Consider the following 15,989-nt stretch of genomic DNA (forward strand, 5'->3'; position numbering starts at 1 on the left):
GGGCCGGTGGCAGATGACCACGCCCCCGGGGGAAGATCCCGAGAGGGGCCACCGGTCAGGCTCAGAGTTAGGAGACAGACACACACTAGATCTTTTATTAAACTGTATAGTGAACCACCAGAGGTGGCAGTAGTGAGCTGGAAGAGCCCGGCTGGGCTGTAGTCCCTCAGATACTGGAACAGCAATCCTAGGATGGCTGAGCTGTAGAGAAACTGAATATAGTGAGTAGGCAGAGTATGCAGAGTTCAGGAACAGAATCTGGATGGTAACACTCACACAATAGTCTCTTGAAGCAGCCCAGAGGCTGGAATGACGTAGGCCCTCGAGGAGCGAGTACCTGGTTCCAGGGAAAGCTCTGAGAGAGAGACGGTAACTCACTGGTGTTGTAGGCAGCGGTGACTTCCTGGCAGAACTAGTATTCGGTAGCAGGTCCGGGAACGTGGGCCCTCGAGGAGCGAGTACCGGTTTCAGACTGCGACCTGAAAAGCAAAAGAGAGAGCGAGGCCCCCGAGGAGCGGGTACCCCTGGTAAAGTCCGAGGAGGCAGAGTAGCAAGGTATGCAGAGAGCGAATCCCATCCGCAGCAATACCTGGAGAAAGCCCTTGCTAACTCGAATAGCTAGCAAAAATGAAAGACCTTAAGTATCCGGTGAGGATGACATCATCTCAGGGGGACGCCCCTGAGGTTCGCGCCACAGCTGGTACTTGAGTCGGGGCCGCGCGCGCACCCTTAGGCTTCAGGAGAACATGCCGGAAGGTAGCGTCTAGGCAGTCCGGGGACGCCAGAGGAGGTCGGCAAGATGACGCCGCGGCAGCCAAACTTCCATCAACCAAAGAGGGAGTCGCAAAAGAGGTAAGGTGGGCGGAGTGGAGATGTCGGGCAGCAACGGTCGCAACAATAGATATATTAATAAAGACTCACCACATACTTAAAAAAAACAAAAAACCTTATAGTGCAGTCCACTAGTACTTAGTATAGCCATCTACAGGTCAGGAGCAGACCCGCTGCAAATAAATTCAGCCCATCTTTTTTGCCCGGCTCCCACAATTGCCTAGGAGCAAGATGGCTTGTTAATCCAATGGAAATAATTAATAACTGTGCCAGGTTAGGCCATCAAATAAAGGAAACATTGAACTAACGATCAAACATGCTGATGAATGTCCTGTGATTACTGGATCTACGCGCTGCCGCCCATAGTAGTCCATTTTATTCAGCCATTCTGTTCCTCGGTCAACGTAGTTAGAAATGCTTCAGCGGCTTCCACAGATTCGTAGATTGTTACTGTGTTTTTGCAGTTGACCTGAAGTTTTGCTGGAAATTGCAGCATAAAATTGTTACGACTGTTGCTGCTCGACGTCTCCACTCCGCCCTCCTTACTTCTTTGGCGACTTCTCCCGCAGTTGATGTGCATCTGGCTGCCACAGCGTCCGCCTGCCGTCTTCTCCGGCGTCCCCGGTCCGGCTTGGGCGCTGCATCCCGCCATGTTGTTCAGCTGCCATAGGGCCCTGCTTCTTATTCCTTCTTTGGCGCGAACCTCAGGGGCGTCCCCCTGTGATGACGTCATGCATCCCGGATATATAAGCCTACTCTGTTTGCTAGCTAATCGAGTTAGCAAGGGGGGGTGAAGGGACTCCTTACAGATGGGATTCGCTCTCCATACCTAGCTACTCTGCCTCTCCTTAATTGGACTTACTCTATCGGGGTACCCGCGACTCGGGGGCCTCTTTCTTTTCTTTCAGGTCGCTGTCTGGAACCGGTACTCGCTCCTCAAGGGCCCATGTTCCCGGACACGCTGCCTTAGCTCACTTCTGCTTGGAAGAAACCACTGCCTACACCATCAGTGAGTTACCATCTATATTCTCTCAAAGCTGTTCCCTGGAACCAGGTACTCGCTCCTCGAGGGCCTGCCTCTATTCCAGCTTCTGTGTTACCTTCCAGGAGAAACTGCTGTGTGAATAATCTACCAACGAGGCTCTATACCAGAACCCTGTGTATGCTCCACTGTACTCACTATCTCAGTTTCTCTCCACTACAGCACAGCTATTGAGGGATCGCTGTTCCAGTGTCCTGAGGGACTACAAGCACAGCCGGGCTTCATCTCTATTCACTACTGCCATCTCTGGTGGCATCTCAACTCTGTTTAATAAAAGATAATTCTGTGTTGTGTGTCCTAAAGCTGAGCCTGACCTGTGGGCCCCTCATGGGACTTCCCCCCTTGGACATGGTCATCTGCCACAGTGTCCAAGGGTCCACCCAAAACCTTACAAACAATAACAGATTGCTAACTCCATGGATCCGGCACAGCTCAATGCCCTGCAGGCCATTTCGTGCCTGGCCCTGCGCATTTCGGAACAGCAAGACGCATTGGAGAAGCTCACTTCAGTGTTTCATCAGCTACAGGCACAGAAGACCCAAGGCGCTACTTCCAGTAATGAAGGTCAGTTACTTGAAGTAACTTTAAAGACTGCTGTACCGCTGCCTGCTCCAGTTCGTTTCTCGGGAGAGATTCAGAAAACCAGGGGCTTTCTAAACCAGTGCTGCATGCATTTTGAATTATAGTGTTCTCACTTCCCCACAGCTTTTGCCAAGACTACTTACATTCTATCTTATCTTGATGGAAGGGCCTTGTCTTGGGCCTCTACACTGTGGGAACGCAAGGATCCTATTTTGCAGGATATAGATGGATTTTTGGACTTATTCAAATCCATTTTCGTTGATCCTGCCCGAGTGACCGTTGCCGGTTCTGCTCTGGTGGGCCTGAAGCAAGGCAACCGATCACTGGCTGATTTTGCGATAAAGTTTAAGACTCTCGCTACAGAACTCTGCTGGGACCCCAAATGCCTGAAAACTCTCTTCTTCAGAGGCTTGGATACTCGCTTGAAAGACAAGCTGGCCGCTCGTAAAACACCTGGCTCGCTGGATGAACTAGTGGCTTTGGCTACTAGGATCGACCACCGGCTTCCTGAAGGTGAAAGAACTCCGGCCTAATAGAGGACCAGGTCAGAAGGAGGCTAGTGCTAAATCTGCACCTTGGATGGTTCCAGAAATTCCTGCTGCCAGTGCAGATGAACAGATACAATTTGGTTGCAGTCATTTGACTTCCAAAGAGAGAAGACTTCGGAAGAGGCATGGTCTGTGTATGTACTGTGGGCAGGCTGGTCACAATGTCCCAACGGGAAATGGACGGGCCTAAGTCCTGCAGGAGGACTGTTCTTAGGCCTTACTACGCCCTCTTCTCCGCTCTCTCTCCCAGTCTCCTTGATCTGCGGACCGTCTGAGTTTCAAACTCTTGCCCTGGTGGATTCAGGGGCAGGAGGCAGCTTTATTCTTCGACGCCTAGTGGAACATTTGAGGATCCCCCTCGTCACTTTGAAGGTTCCACTTCTCCTATCTTCCATCCATGGGGAGCCCTTACCGGGTGATGTGACTTGCCAAACTGTACCGGTAACTCTTCGCACCGGAGCTCTCCATACCGAGTCAATTCCCTTCTTTGTGTTAGAGAAGGCCATGCACCCTATCCTGGGGTTACCCTGGTTGCAGTCGCACCAACCCCAATTTGACTGGGCATCCTTGGAACTCTCCCACTGGGGCCCAGGTTGTCATGGAAAGTGCCTTAAGGAGATTGCTCCTGTCATCTGCATGCCTACAACTCCAGTGATGCTGGGACTGCCGCCCCAATACACATCTTTTAGTGATGTGTTTTCCAAAGAAGCTGCTGACATTCTTCCTCCGCATAGGTCCTATGACTGTGCCATAAGACTGAAACTCAACACTAAATCTCCTAAAGGACGTGTCTATCCACTCTCAGCGATTGAGAACAAGGCGATGTCCGACTACATCGAGGAGAATTTACAGAAGGGGTTTATTAGACCATCGAAGTCTCCAGCCGGCGCAGGCTTCTTCTTTGTGGGGAAGAAGGACGGTACCTTACGTCCTTGTATCGATTACTGAGGTCTGAACGAAATCATGATTAAAGACTGCTACCCCCTGCCTTTAATCTCAGAGCTGTTTGACCGGCTTCAGGGGGCCAAAATATTCTCAAAACTTGACCTGAAGGGGGCCTACAACTTAGTTCGCATTTGCAGTGGTGACGAATGGAAAACAGCCTTCAACACTCGAGACGGCCATTTTGAGTACTTAGAAATGCCCTTCGGCCTGTGCAGTGCACCCGCTATATTTCAGAACATGATGAACGACATCTTGCGGGACCTGTTGTACAACAGTGTCATGGTATACCTGGATGATATCCTGATATTTTCTCAGGATCTGCCCACTCATCTAGAGGATGTCAAGCAAGTACTACACCGACTCCGTGAACACCGGCTCTACACCAAACTGTCCAAGTGAAATTCCATAAAGACTCCGTGCCTTTTCTTGGCTATATCGGGTCTAAAGATGGCTTCCAGATGGCCCTCAAAAGCTAGAGAATATCAAAAATTGGTCCCAACCTACCAGCCTGAAGGCCCTGAGATGATTTTTGGGGTTTACCAACTATTATAGAAGCTTTATAAAGAACTACTCCTCTTTAACAGTACCCTTGACCGCAATGACCCGCAAGGGTGCCAATGCTTCAAAATGGTCTGAGGAGGCCATTTCCGCTTTTGAGAAATTAAAGACTGCCTTTTCCATGGAACCATGCTTGCGGCATCCTGACCCCAACAAGCCATTTATTGTAGAAGTTGATGCTTCGGATGTCGGCGTGGGGGCTGTATTGAGCCAAACTGGAGACTCTAAATCCTTACGTCCCTGCTCTTTCCTCTCACGACGTTTCTCCCCGGCAGAGAAGAACTATGGGATCGGAGATAAAGAGCTCTTGTCTATTAAGCTAGCATTCGAGGAATGGCACTCAACATCAAATAACCATATTCACGGACCATAAAAATCTAGAGTATCTCCGCCATGCGCAACATCCTAACCACAGACAAGCCAGATGGTCCTTATTCTTCAATCGTTTTGACTTTGTGCTTAAATATCGCCCCGGAGACAGAAATACCAGAGCTGATGCCTTGTCATGCTCCTTTCTCTCGGAGGATGTGCCTGAAGAACCTCAGCACATAATTGACCTGAAGAAAGTCATCTTGGCGACTACACATTCTGTGCCCACTGGTAAGACCATCGTGCCTAAACACCTCAGGAAGAAAGTGCTCTTTTGGGCGCACGATTCGAAGCTGGCTGGCCATCCTGGTCAACGCCACACCCTGCTCAAGATCCAGAAGTTCTATTGGTGGCCTACTATCAAGAAAGATACCCTGTCCTACATGGCATCTTGTACCAACTGTGCCAAACACAAACCTGCTTCTGGCCAACCGTGGGGATTGCTGCAACCGCTGCCAGTTCCGGAACAGCCCTGGTCACACATCGCTACTGATTTTGTAGTCGATTTACCCCTTTCTGGAGGAATGAATACCATCTGGGTAACTCTTGATCGCTTCAGCAAGATAGCCCATTTCGTGGCGCTGCCTGGCTTACCTTCAGCCTTGGAGCTTGCGAAGCTCTTCATATCGCACATTTTTCACCTTTACAGCCTACCAAGACACATTGTTTCAGACCGAGGATCTCAATTCACGGCAAGATTCTGGAGGGCCTTTGTAACTTATTCGACATCTCTCTAGACTACACTTTAGCCTATCATCCGCAATCAAATGGCCAAACAAAATGGATGAATAGAACCTTAAAACAGTTCATTTGAGCCTACGTGAGTTGCCATCAGAATAACTGGGCTGAACTGTTACCTTGGGCTGAATTCGCCATCAATTCTCATCCAGCAACATCAATTGGATCAACATCTTTTGAAGTGGTATATGGACGCTCTCCAACACAGCCACTTCCACTGAAGCTCTCAGTGACGTCCCCAGCAGCTCAATCTACTGCTCATGAAATCCATAACCTGTGAACTCAGACCAAAGACATGCTAGTTAAAGCGAGTGACAGTGCTAAGAAGTTGTATGACACTCACCATTCTCAAAACTGGTGACAAAGTCTGGTTATCTACCAAACATCTCAGACTGAAGTTACCCTCCACTCGTTGTGCTCCTCGCTATGTTGGACCATTTCCAATCCTCCGACGTCTTGGCAACATCACTGACAGTCTGAAGCTACCACCTGGACTAAACATCCACAACGCTTTTCATGGTTCACTCTTGAAACTTCTCATACTCAGTGAATTCTCTTCCAAGACTCAGGAACCACCTGCTATCAATGCAGAAGATGACCTAGAATTTAAGGTTGAAGAGATTCTTGATGTCCGAAGACGAGGCAAAACACGAATACCTTCTTTCTTGGGAAGGTTTCGTCCCCGAAGAAATCTCTTGGGAGCCTCAGGCTAACATCCTTGATAAAGAGATGCTCCGTCAATTTCATCTCGCGCATCCTTTGAAGCCTAAATCTGGTACCCGCAGAAGAGACCACCCTTTGAAGGTGGGTACTGTTATGACTGTCACTGCCTGACGTTTCCACTCCGCCCTCCTTACTCCTCCCGCGGTTGATGGATGTCTGGCTGCTGCGGCTTCCGCCTGCCGTCCTCTCTGGCATCCCCGGTCCAGCTTGGGCGCTGCATCCTGCCATGTTGTTCAGCTGCCATAGGGCACACGCGCCGCGCGGCCCTGCTTCTTATTCCTTCTTTGGCGCGAACCTCAGGGGCGTCCCCTTGTGATGACGTCACGCATCCCGGATACATAAGCCTACTCTGTTTGCTAGCTAATTGAGTTAGCAAGGGGGGTGAAGGGACTCCTTACGGATGGGATTCGCTCTCCGTACCTAGCTACTCTGCCTCTTTTTAATTGGACTTACTCTATTGGGGTATCCGCTCCTCGGGGGCCTCTCTCTTTTCTTTCAGGTTGCTGTCTGGAACCGGTACTCGCTCCTCGAGGGCCCATGTTCCCAGACTTGCTGCCTGAGCTCACTTCTGCTTGGAAGAAACCACTGCCTACACCTTCAGTGAGTTACCATCTATATTCTCTCAGAGCTGTTCCCTGGAACCAGGTACTTGCTCCTCGAGGGCCTGCCTCTATTCCAGCTTCTGTGTTACCTTCCGGGAGAAACCGCTGTGTGAGTAATCAACCAACGAGGCTCTATACCAGAACCCTGTGTATGCTCCACTGTAATCACTATCTCAGTTTCTCTCCACTACAGCACAGCTATTGAGGGATCGCTGTTCCAGTGTCCTGAGGGACTACAAGCCCTGTCGGGCTTCATCTCTACTCACTACTGCCACCTCTGGTGGCTTCTCAACTCTGTTTAATAAAAGATAATTCTGTGTTGTGTGTCCTAAAGCTGAGCCTGACCTGTGGCCCCTCACGGGACTTCCCCCCGTGGGCGTGGTCATCTACCACAGTGTCCAAGGGTTAAACCCAAACCTTACAAACAATAACAAAAATGAATCTTCCTCGCAATCAGCTGGGTACAAATCGACACAAAGGCCTTACGTTTTGCAGCCACAATCACAGAATAGTCTTGGAAAATCATTATATTTTCACCTTCATACTCCAATTAGATTGTTTACGATTTGCTTGTAAAATATCCAGTTTGTGGGCTGAATTTAGTAGTTTAGCAATCACTGGACATGGTCTTAATCTCTGCGTTGACTTTAGCCCTAAATGGTGAGCTCTTCCAGTTCTGAGCTTTCCATGCTTCACTCCTAGTTGCAGTGCATGTGGCAGCCATTCTTCCACCATGTCAGTGAGAGCTGAATCGCTTATATGTTCTGGAATCCCAATAAAACGCAAGTTATCTCTGCAATATCTGTTTTCCAAGTCGTCTATTTTTTGAGATTGTGAGTCCCGATCAGTTTTTAGCGAGGTCACTTCTGTTTCCAGGGCCTGCACTCGATCCTCTACTTCAGACACACACGCTTGCACATCCTGCATTTGTTTTCTGGCTTCAGCCAGAAGTGAAAAAACCTCATCAAATTTACCATATACTTTATCAAATTTAGATTCCAAGGCTGCAATGACTGCTGCCGCCACCTCTGTACCTCTGGTTTCCGCCGCTTCTGGGGATGGAGGACTGCTAAGTGGAGCCGCCATTTTTTGACCCGCCGCTTTAGGTTTCTCCTTCTCGCGGAGCTGTATTTTTGAGGCCATAAAAAGTGACATGCGGGCTCAAAAACTAATCTTTCCAGTGCATGGAGGAGTGCGAGGTAAATTCCGCTGAAAATTGAAAGATGACTCAGCACTAGATTTGCATTAAAACGAAGAAAATGGGAGGTGGGGATCTGGAGCTAGGCAGGCACACAACCTACTCCACCATCGCGTCACGTGACCTCTTATTATTTTTTTGCATGCACTTTGACACATACGTGGAAGAGACGCTCCTGGGGGCAGAGTTGGGGCAGGGAAACCATTTTATTTATACTTTGATTTTTTAAAGTAAGCGTGTAAATGTACGCGTGTACCTTTATGCCTGCATCCTAGCCATTGTAAATGTATGCATCCCTGCTGTGCAGGGTGCCAGGTATACCCACTAATTGTCAAAGCAGACCTAACATGCATAAATCCACTTTGAAAATTAGCACTGAAGTCCATGCATCCTTTCTACATAAGATTTCAGCCCTTTGTGGGCTGATATAAAATGACCCTCCCTATTTGTACAGAAAATCCTTGATTAATCACGCACTTTGAGACTTCCAACATAAGCTGTGTATACTATCCAACTCCAATTAGCAGAACTCCACAGAAATATTATCACCCCATGCGGTACATCTGCTGTTCAATGTCAAATAAGTTAGGGCATTTTCAAATCATCTTCTGAATGCTCTGTATGCCAATTAAAATCTGATAAATGCATATGCACTAGTAGCTTCAAATCTACCACAATTATAATATGTTACACTACTGACAATGGCAAACCGTGAAAATAAGTTGTGTCACCATAATTGGGTAGGAAATGCCATCTTAGGCAAACATAGGCAACATTTGATGCTATCTGCTAACATATCAGAAAGATGTTGTAAGACTATATTAGTCTCTCACTATTAGAAGAGGTAAGACATTGTTCCAGTCCAGTAGTTCTTAACTCATTGTTCTGTTCTTAAAATGTTTAATGTGGCAAGGGTATGACTATTTGCCCTTTAAAATCCACCTGGAAATTGCTATTATTTATGGTCAGTGACACTGGATGAATTCCTAGCACACTTTTATTCTCAGCCTGACATTTCACAGCTGGAAACCAAACGTGAAGTGGCCTCAAGGATTGGTTGGCAATATTGATTCCAGTGTTCTATATTTCCTCTCATTCTTCTGTAAAAAAAAAAGTTTCTTATCTATATCTATCTCTCTCTCTCTCTCTCTCTCTCTATATATATATATATATATTCACCCCTAGTTTCCCAGGTTATTAAGCAAGATCTAATCCTGGTTAATGGTATGATGTATGTTATTTTTCCAGATGGCACAGAAGAATGTGACAGCCTTGTCAATTTTAATAGAAAACCAAAACTAGAAATGAGCCAGAGGACCTCAACAGAGACTAAGCGGGCCGCTGACAAAAGTGAATGTCAGTCAGCCGCTTCTGCGATGAAAATGATCAAGTCTTTCTCTGAAGAATTCCCGGGGGTCTCTTTCACTGGTAATCCTGAGAGTTTGAGAAAACTAGCTGGCTCTCACCCAAGCCACCTCAGGAAGTTTGACACCATCATGAGATCAGGGGTCAACGTTCAGGAACTGAGGGCTCGGTTTGTTGCTCAACGGGGTGTTTCAGATTTAGGAGTGTCACCCAAGGCCACCGAAGTCTCAGGAGCCACCAAACAGCCAATTCAGACCTCCGGAATTGTCAGGTCTCCCAGAGAAGAAGCTTTACATAAGTTAGGTCTGTTGCAGACAAATCAAAGCCTTCCAAGCATGACTTGTCCATCTGAGACCTTTGTGGCTGGTGCACTTTCTGCTGGGCAAAACTGTGATATAACCCAAGGAGTTTCCAAAATCTCTGAGGAGCCTTCAGTTGCAATAGCTTCTTCTAGTATATCTCAGTCATCAGGAGGAAATAATCATCAAGAAGCTTTAAGAAAACTTGGACTCCTCAAATTCTAAATGTTGGTATATTAAAATATATTCCGGTGATGGAGAGAAGCAAAAGGTTGACTTCTCCCTGAGCTTCCATAATTCATGGTGTCCCTGCTGAAGTTACCTGGACATTCAGAACAGAGTCCTCCTTTTATTATCCTTACATGCATACACATATTTTGCTTTTTTAAATTGTGTCCTATCCTGGTTGCCTTACCCCAGAGTATTGCAGACTACAACTTTATAATTCGTTGCTGCTGAGTGCCCCCGTCCTTGGCTTATGAGATCAGCAACATGGACCACCTCAGCAAAACATCCACTGCTCATATACAGGGCAATTTTCAAAAGGTTTAGGTGCTTAACTTTGGGGATTTAGGCACCTAAATCAGCCCCTTTGAAAACTAAAAAGGACTAAAGTGCCTTAATTAAGGAGTCTTTTTTTCCATTAAGCACCTGAATTTAGGAGCCTAAGGAGTGGGCAATTCCCGGACTGGAGTTATAGTAGGAGGAAAAGTTAGGAAATTAGCACTAGTTTTCAGCACTAGGCACCTAAATCCAGGCAACTGAATTGCAGTTTTAGGGCCCTAAATTGAGGTGAATCTTCTGCTGAAAGTAACCTCAGTTCTGCTGAAACTTTTCTTAAATTTGGGGACCTAAAACTTAGAATCCTAAATGAAGCACTGAGTATTTTTTGAAAACTCACCCATCAGGGTACCAAAATAGGTAATCTCCATATTTTTCATTGGATATCTGACAATCTATACAGTCAATTAACCATTGTGGAACAGAAAAAAAAATCCTGATCAAATAAACTGCTGGACAAGGCTTTCCCTAGGAATATGAGAGAAGGCCTCACCTTCTGAGTCCCAGAGCAAATGTCTTATGCTGACTACGAAACTGGATCCCATTACACTATCTGAACAGAAAGGATCCACACTGGTAAACAGAATTCTATATGGATGGAAACATGCAAATCATTTTAATTGGTTCATGAGATGTCCTAATGGCTAATGAAATACCATCAACTCGTCGTTTGTAAAAGTCTTCTTGTAATCAAATGTTTATTTTAAAATACTTTTTACAGCCTTTTAACAGCAAGCAAGATCTCCTTGATGGTTTGTGATTCCCATCTGAGAAAAAACACCCCATTGGTACCTCTTGCTTTAATGGAATGATAATTCCTGTAATTCATTGAATACAAAGCAAAGGGATAATAAGATCGTATGGTATCACTTCCCAATTACCAAACAGACCAAGAAGCAATCCAGACTACAGGGAGACAACACACAAGTGTCACTGATCTCCTTTCCAGTGCAGAGTATTCTGGTTGCGGTGGTAGTCTACTTGAATATCTAGAAATATAGGTCAGCAAGTAATTTGTAGGCGAGAACTTTTTATTGGACTAACTTAATACATTGATGATGAGCTTTCAAAAGCTCTGCTCCTTCAGGTCAGTGAAGAGATGGTGTCATTACACTGGGTTGAAATAATATTGAGACAGCTTAGCCTTAGGCTGTATGCTTTTGCCATTAAAGATCAGTAAAGGGATGAGGGTCACGGGGGCCATATGCAGATGGCCTCCTGCCTAGCTGACTCTGTACAATTTAAGCCCAGCGTAACTGCACCATCTCTTCAATGACCTGTTGAAGGGAGCATCACTCTAGAAAGCTGGTCACAGATGAAGAGGTCTCACCTACAACTTGTCTGTTGATCCTTATTTCTACATATTTCAGTGCAATAAAATATAATTTTGGTTGACACAGATATTATTCCCAATAGCAATCTTCAAAATAAATATAAACGGGTCAATTTTCCAAGGTTAAGGTACCTTTTATATAGGTAAAATAGAGTTAACCTTCCTAAGTTTGTCCAGGTAAGTGGGGTTTTAGCTGCCGGAAAGTAGGAGCATATTTCAGCTGTATAGGAAAGAGGTGCTCTGTAGGGTGGGCAGGTAACAAAGCAGCAAAGGCCTTTTGGAGGAATTTTGGAATACTATCAGGATAATTTTAAAACAAGCACGTGAGCACCCATAGACATGTGTATGGGCACACAAGCGGAGATATGCTGGAATTTTAAATCATGTGCGCACTTGCGCGTATGATTTAAAAAATGCCTTACCGAGCGTAAGTGTGCTCCTAATTTTAAGCAGTTACTTGCGCAAACATATTTTGCGTATCTTCCATTGGACTTTGTCGGCTTTAGTACGCATAGGTAAGCGGATTTTAAAATATGCTCAGGGTCATCCAGACCCCCCTCTGGTTCTTCATCCTGCACACCCCTCACCCTGTTGTGTTAGGCCTAAAACACGACTGCTGCAGACTTACAACTCATTAGGCGCAGCAGTAAACATTACGCAGCCGATAAGGCATCGCACGCTGCGGCCTCCGGTTTTAAAATGCGGAGTTACACGCGTAACTGTTGGCTTCGCCCCGGAATTCCCATGCCCCGCCCCTTTTCTGCCCCCCATTTTTTTAGCTCATACACACACATATATGCACTTAATTAGTGGCTTTTAAAATCTACGTCATTCACGCGCAGCCCGCATACTCACTTATATAGGCCTTTTAGCACGAGCTACGCTTTTAAAATTCGGCCCTATGTCGTATATTTCATTTTCAAAAAAGTTCACATGTAGCAGGCATACCATGTATGCGTGCATTTTACAGTGTAGCTTTGAAACCTGTAAGGGCACACACTTACATGGTAACATAGTAAATGGTAGCAAGTAAAGACCAAAATGATCCATTTAAGGTAATAACTGCTGCTCCATGCAGGTTACCCCAATCCTTCTGTTAAGGATAGTATGTGCCGCTTTCCTTTTAGCTGCATTAATGACCTGATATTCAGACACAATGCACGCAGGTAGCTTGTGTTTGAAAGTCGGTTTGTTTTTTGCAGGCTCACAAGTATGCATGTGCTTTTGTGGTTAGGAGCCCTACTGAAAGCATAGCCTGAAAGGTAGATAGTGAAGATCATTGGGAATAAATCACCTTGGGGGACAAATTTCAAGCATCCTGCTGGGATGCAAATTTCATGGTTTCAAACATTTTTACCAGGAAAGCACGCATGTAGTTTCCTTTTGAAAGTTTCCCCCTGGGGTACAAAAGACCCACGGACCTTGCACCTGCTGTTTCTGCAGCACATATAGATTTGAAAAAAATCCCCCATCTATGCACGTTGTTTTCCGCCGCAAACATCTTTAGCTCAAGGAAAGGTGGCACAACAAATGTAAAACCTGCAGAGAATCCAATTGTTTCCCAGGACCACTATGGCTTCTACAACCCTACATCAATGCTTGTTACTTTGAGGAACACGTGACACTGTATTGTTACATGTCACATACAATCACATCCTGCACACTTACAAAAAAATGAGTGTTATCACTTCCCCAGCACAGAAATTCACACAAAGTCCACCCATTATTCCAGCAGTAATTCTTCATGAGGACTGGAATTCTTTAATGGCAAATTTTGCGTAAAATGCTTAGTCGTGGCACATAATATCACCTATTAAGTGAAGCAGGCTAAAAATTGTGAAAGGCTGACTTCAAAAATTTTTTCTGTGTTTCTGACCTATATGATCAAGATGTCGGTGTGTGGCCTGGTCTATTTTGTATTGTTGAGTTGGATACAATAAAATTTCTAATTGTAAAAAAACAAACAAAATTGTGAAAGGCTGTGGGAACATATGTAGGCTAATAACATAAAGGTGACCTTTGGATATAATAACAGGAATCCACCATGGCTTTAAGCCCTAATGAGGTCATTGGTGAACATTTTGAGGTAGATTTTTAAAAACTGCGTGATCGCATACTTTTGTTTGCACAGCAGGCGCAAACAAAAGTACGCTGGATTTTATAAGATATGCGTGTAGCCGCGCGTATCTTCTAAAATCCTGGATCGGTGCGCGCAAGGCTGCCGATTTTGGGCAGCCAGCGCGCGCCGAGCTGCACAGCCTGCCTCTGTTCCCTCCGAGGCCGCTCCGAAATCGGAGCGGCCTCGGAGGGAACTCTCTTTCGCCCTCCCCTCACCTTCCCCTCCCTTCCTCTACCTAACCCACCCCCCCCGGCCCTATCTAAACCCCCCCCCTACCTTTATCCATGGATTTACGCCTCCCGGAGGGAGACGTAAATCCATGCGCGCCGAGACCGGACCCAGGGGCGGTTCCGGAGGGCGCGGCCACGCCCCCGGAACGCCCCGGCCCGAAACCACGCCCCCGGGCCCACCCCCAAAATGCCGCACCCCGCCCCCAAAACGCAGCGTCATTCGGCCCCGCCCCCGACACATACCCTTCCGAAAACCCCAGGACCTACGCACGTCCCGGGGTTCTGTGCGCGCCGGCGGCCTATGGAAAATAGGCCGCCGGCGCGCAAAGCCCTGCTCGCGTAAATCTGGGCAGATTTACGCGAGCAGGGCTTTGAAAATCCGCCCGTTTGAGTATATATGGTGAGGCTTGTAGTAGGAGGAGGGAGTCTGTTTGAGTCTTTCCTTCAGAGAGTTCTACACTAAGGGATGGTGAAGAAGCAGTCTTCTCATGGAGAAACCCTATTCATTCCACTCCTGTTCCAAACGGCCTACCAAGAAAGACCCTAAGACGACTATGAGATCTAATGTTTGAGAACCCGATTTTACCAGAGATCTCACCATCTGTCTCAGCTGAGAGGCTTGAGTAAGTGTCCATATTTATTGGATGAGGAAAAAGTACTGTCCTTCCAGAAGGGAATTATCTAACTAAGGAGTTCTTGCTGCTGCATTTTTTTTTGTTCACTGTGGAGCCTGTGGCTATGAACTTTAATTATGTTCATTTACTTTTCTCTCTTCTTGTAAATAAATTAGCATCTTGGAAGCACCACCCCATGTTTTTGGATTGAACTTATTTTATTCAAGGGTTGGTGTTGCGAGTTAAAGAAGAGACTAGGGATGGGCAGGAAAATGTTTTTAGTTTGTTTAATTTTCTTTTTGGATCATTTTTTATTTGTTGTTTCATTTTATATGCTTTCGTAACCAGGGATTAAAAATACCATAAGAGGGTAAATACATTTGGGTTGGGTTTTTTTTTCTGACCTGAGTTCTGAGGTTGTAGAAAGCATTGCTGGGATGTGGCTTGCTTTCTTTCCTCTCTGGGTGTTTGTCTGCCTGGGGGTGGGGGAGGGGCTGTTGTGGTTCTAAGTAAAGAAGCTGAAGCTGTGTGACAAGATTCTCTAAGTGACAGGCTTCAGGGAATAACAAAACAAACAGCATTTTGTTATCAGTGCTGGCAGGAAGATAAACACCTCCGGTGGACTTAGAAGCCTCGGGAGAGGTGGGGAGAATCAGTTATGAAGTTTTTTTTCTGTCTTCACGTCCAGTTACAGGAGGCAGGAGGGACTGAAGTAGAATGACTTCAGCAGGAAGAGCAGCACTGAAGATTCTGATTGTCAGCTTGCTATGTCAGTCCTGCCAAAGCACAGGCCTATGGGAACTCCATGCAGAGAGATATGCCAACGATTAGTTCCCACCAGCAGGAGAGGTTTTGCACATGGAGAGGCAAGAGAACGAGAGAGAAGGGCAGATTGTTTCTGGCTTCTTTTAGAGGGCCCATTTATTTGTCTGAAAGGTTGAAATGCAGAAGGAATTGTTGTTAATATACACAAAATAGAGTGGGTGTGACTGAAAGGAAGGAATGAGATTGTGATTTCAAAATGTTGTTCGTATTATAGCAACCCAGCCAAGAATATTAAGTCAGTTACTTAAAATTACAGCCAAGACGCGGCAATTTTCATTGGCTTAGTTCAGTTAGACTGTTGTGAGAAAATTTACTGAATGTGAGAAATTGATGTGTATAAAAACACTGTTAATATTCTTTTTACTTTTTAACTGAAAAGTGTAAATAAACTTTTCAGACTAACCTCACTGCAAACCTTTTCTACATAAATTGATAGAACCTGGGAGTTAATGAGCTGTTGAAGTTCTACAGCGCAAGTACTTAACTCAGATTCTGTTCTGAGAGTGA

At 46.0% G+C, this 15,989-nt stretch overlaps 1 protein-coding gene across 2 annotated transcripts in view; it reads left to right on the forward strand.

Annotated features, from left to right (window-relative positions):
• LOC115091191 overlaps positions 1–13,871 on the forward strand; it is a 70,935-nt gene extending 57,064 nt beyond the window's left edge. For both annotated transcript variants that reach the window (XM_029601210.1, XM_029601211.1), the window contains one exon: positions 9,385–13,871. In XM_029601210.1, the coding sequence (XP_029457070.1) occupies positions 9,385–10,025 (641 nt within the window). In that variant the 3' untranslated portion in view covers positions 10,026–13,871. The remainder of the gene's footprint in view (positions 1–9,384) is intronic.
• Positions 13,872–15,989: the final 2,118 nt, after the last annotated feature.

The sequence above is a fragment of the Rhinatrema bivittatum genome, chromosome 4 (assembly GCF_901001135.1).
Source record: "Rhinatrema bivittatum chromosome 4, aRhiBiv1.1, whole genome shotgun sequence".
NCBI lineage: Eukaryota > Metazoa > Chordata > Amphibia > Gymnophiona > Rhinatrematidae > Rhinatrema > Rhinatrema bivittatum.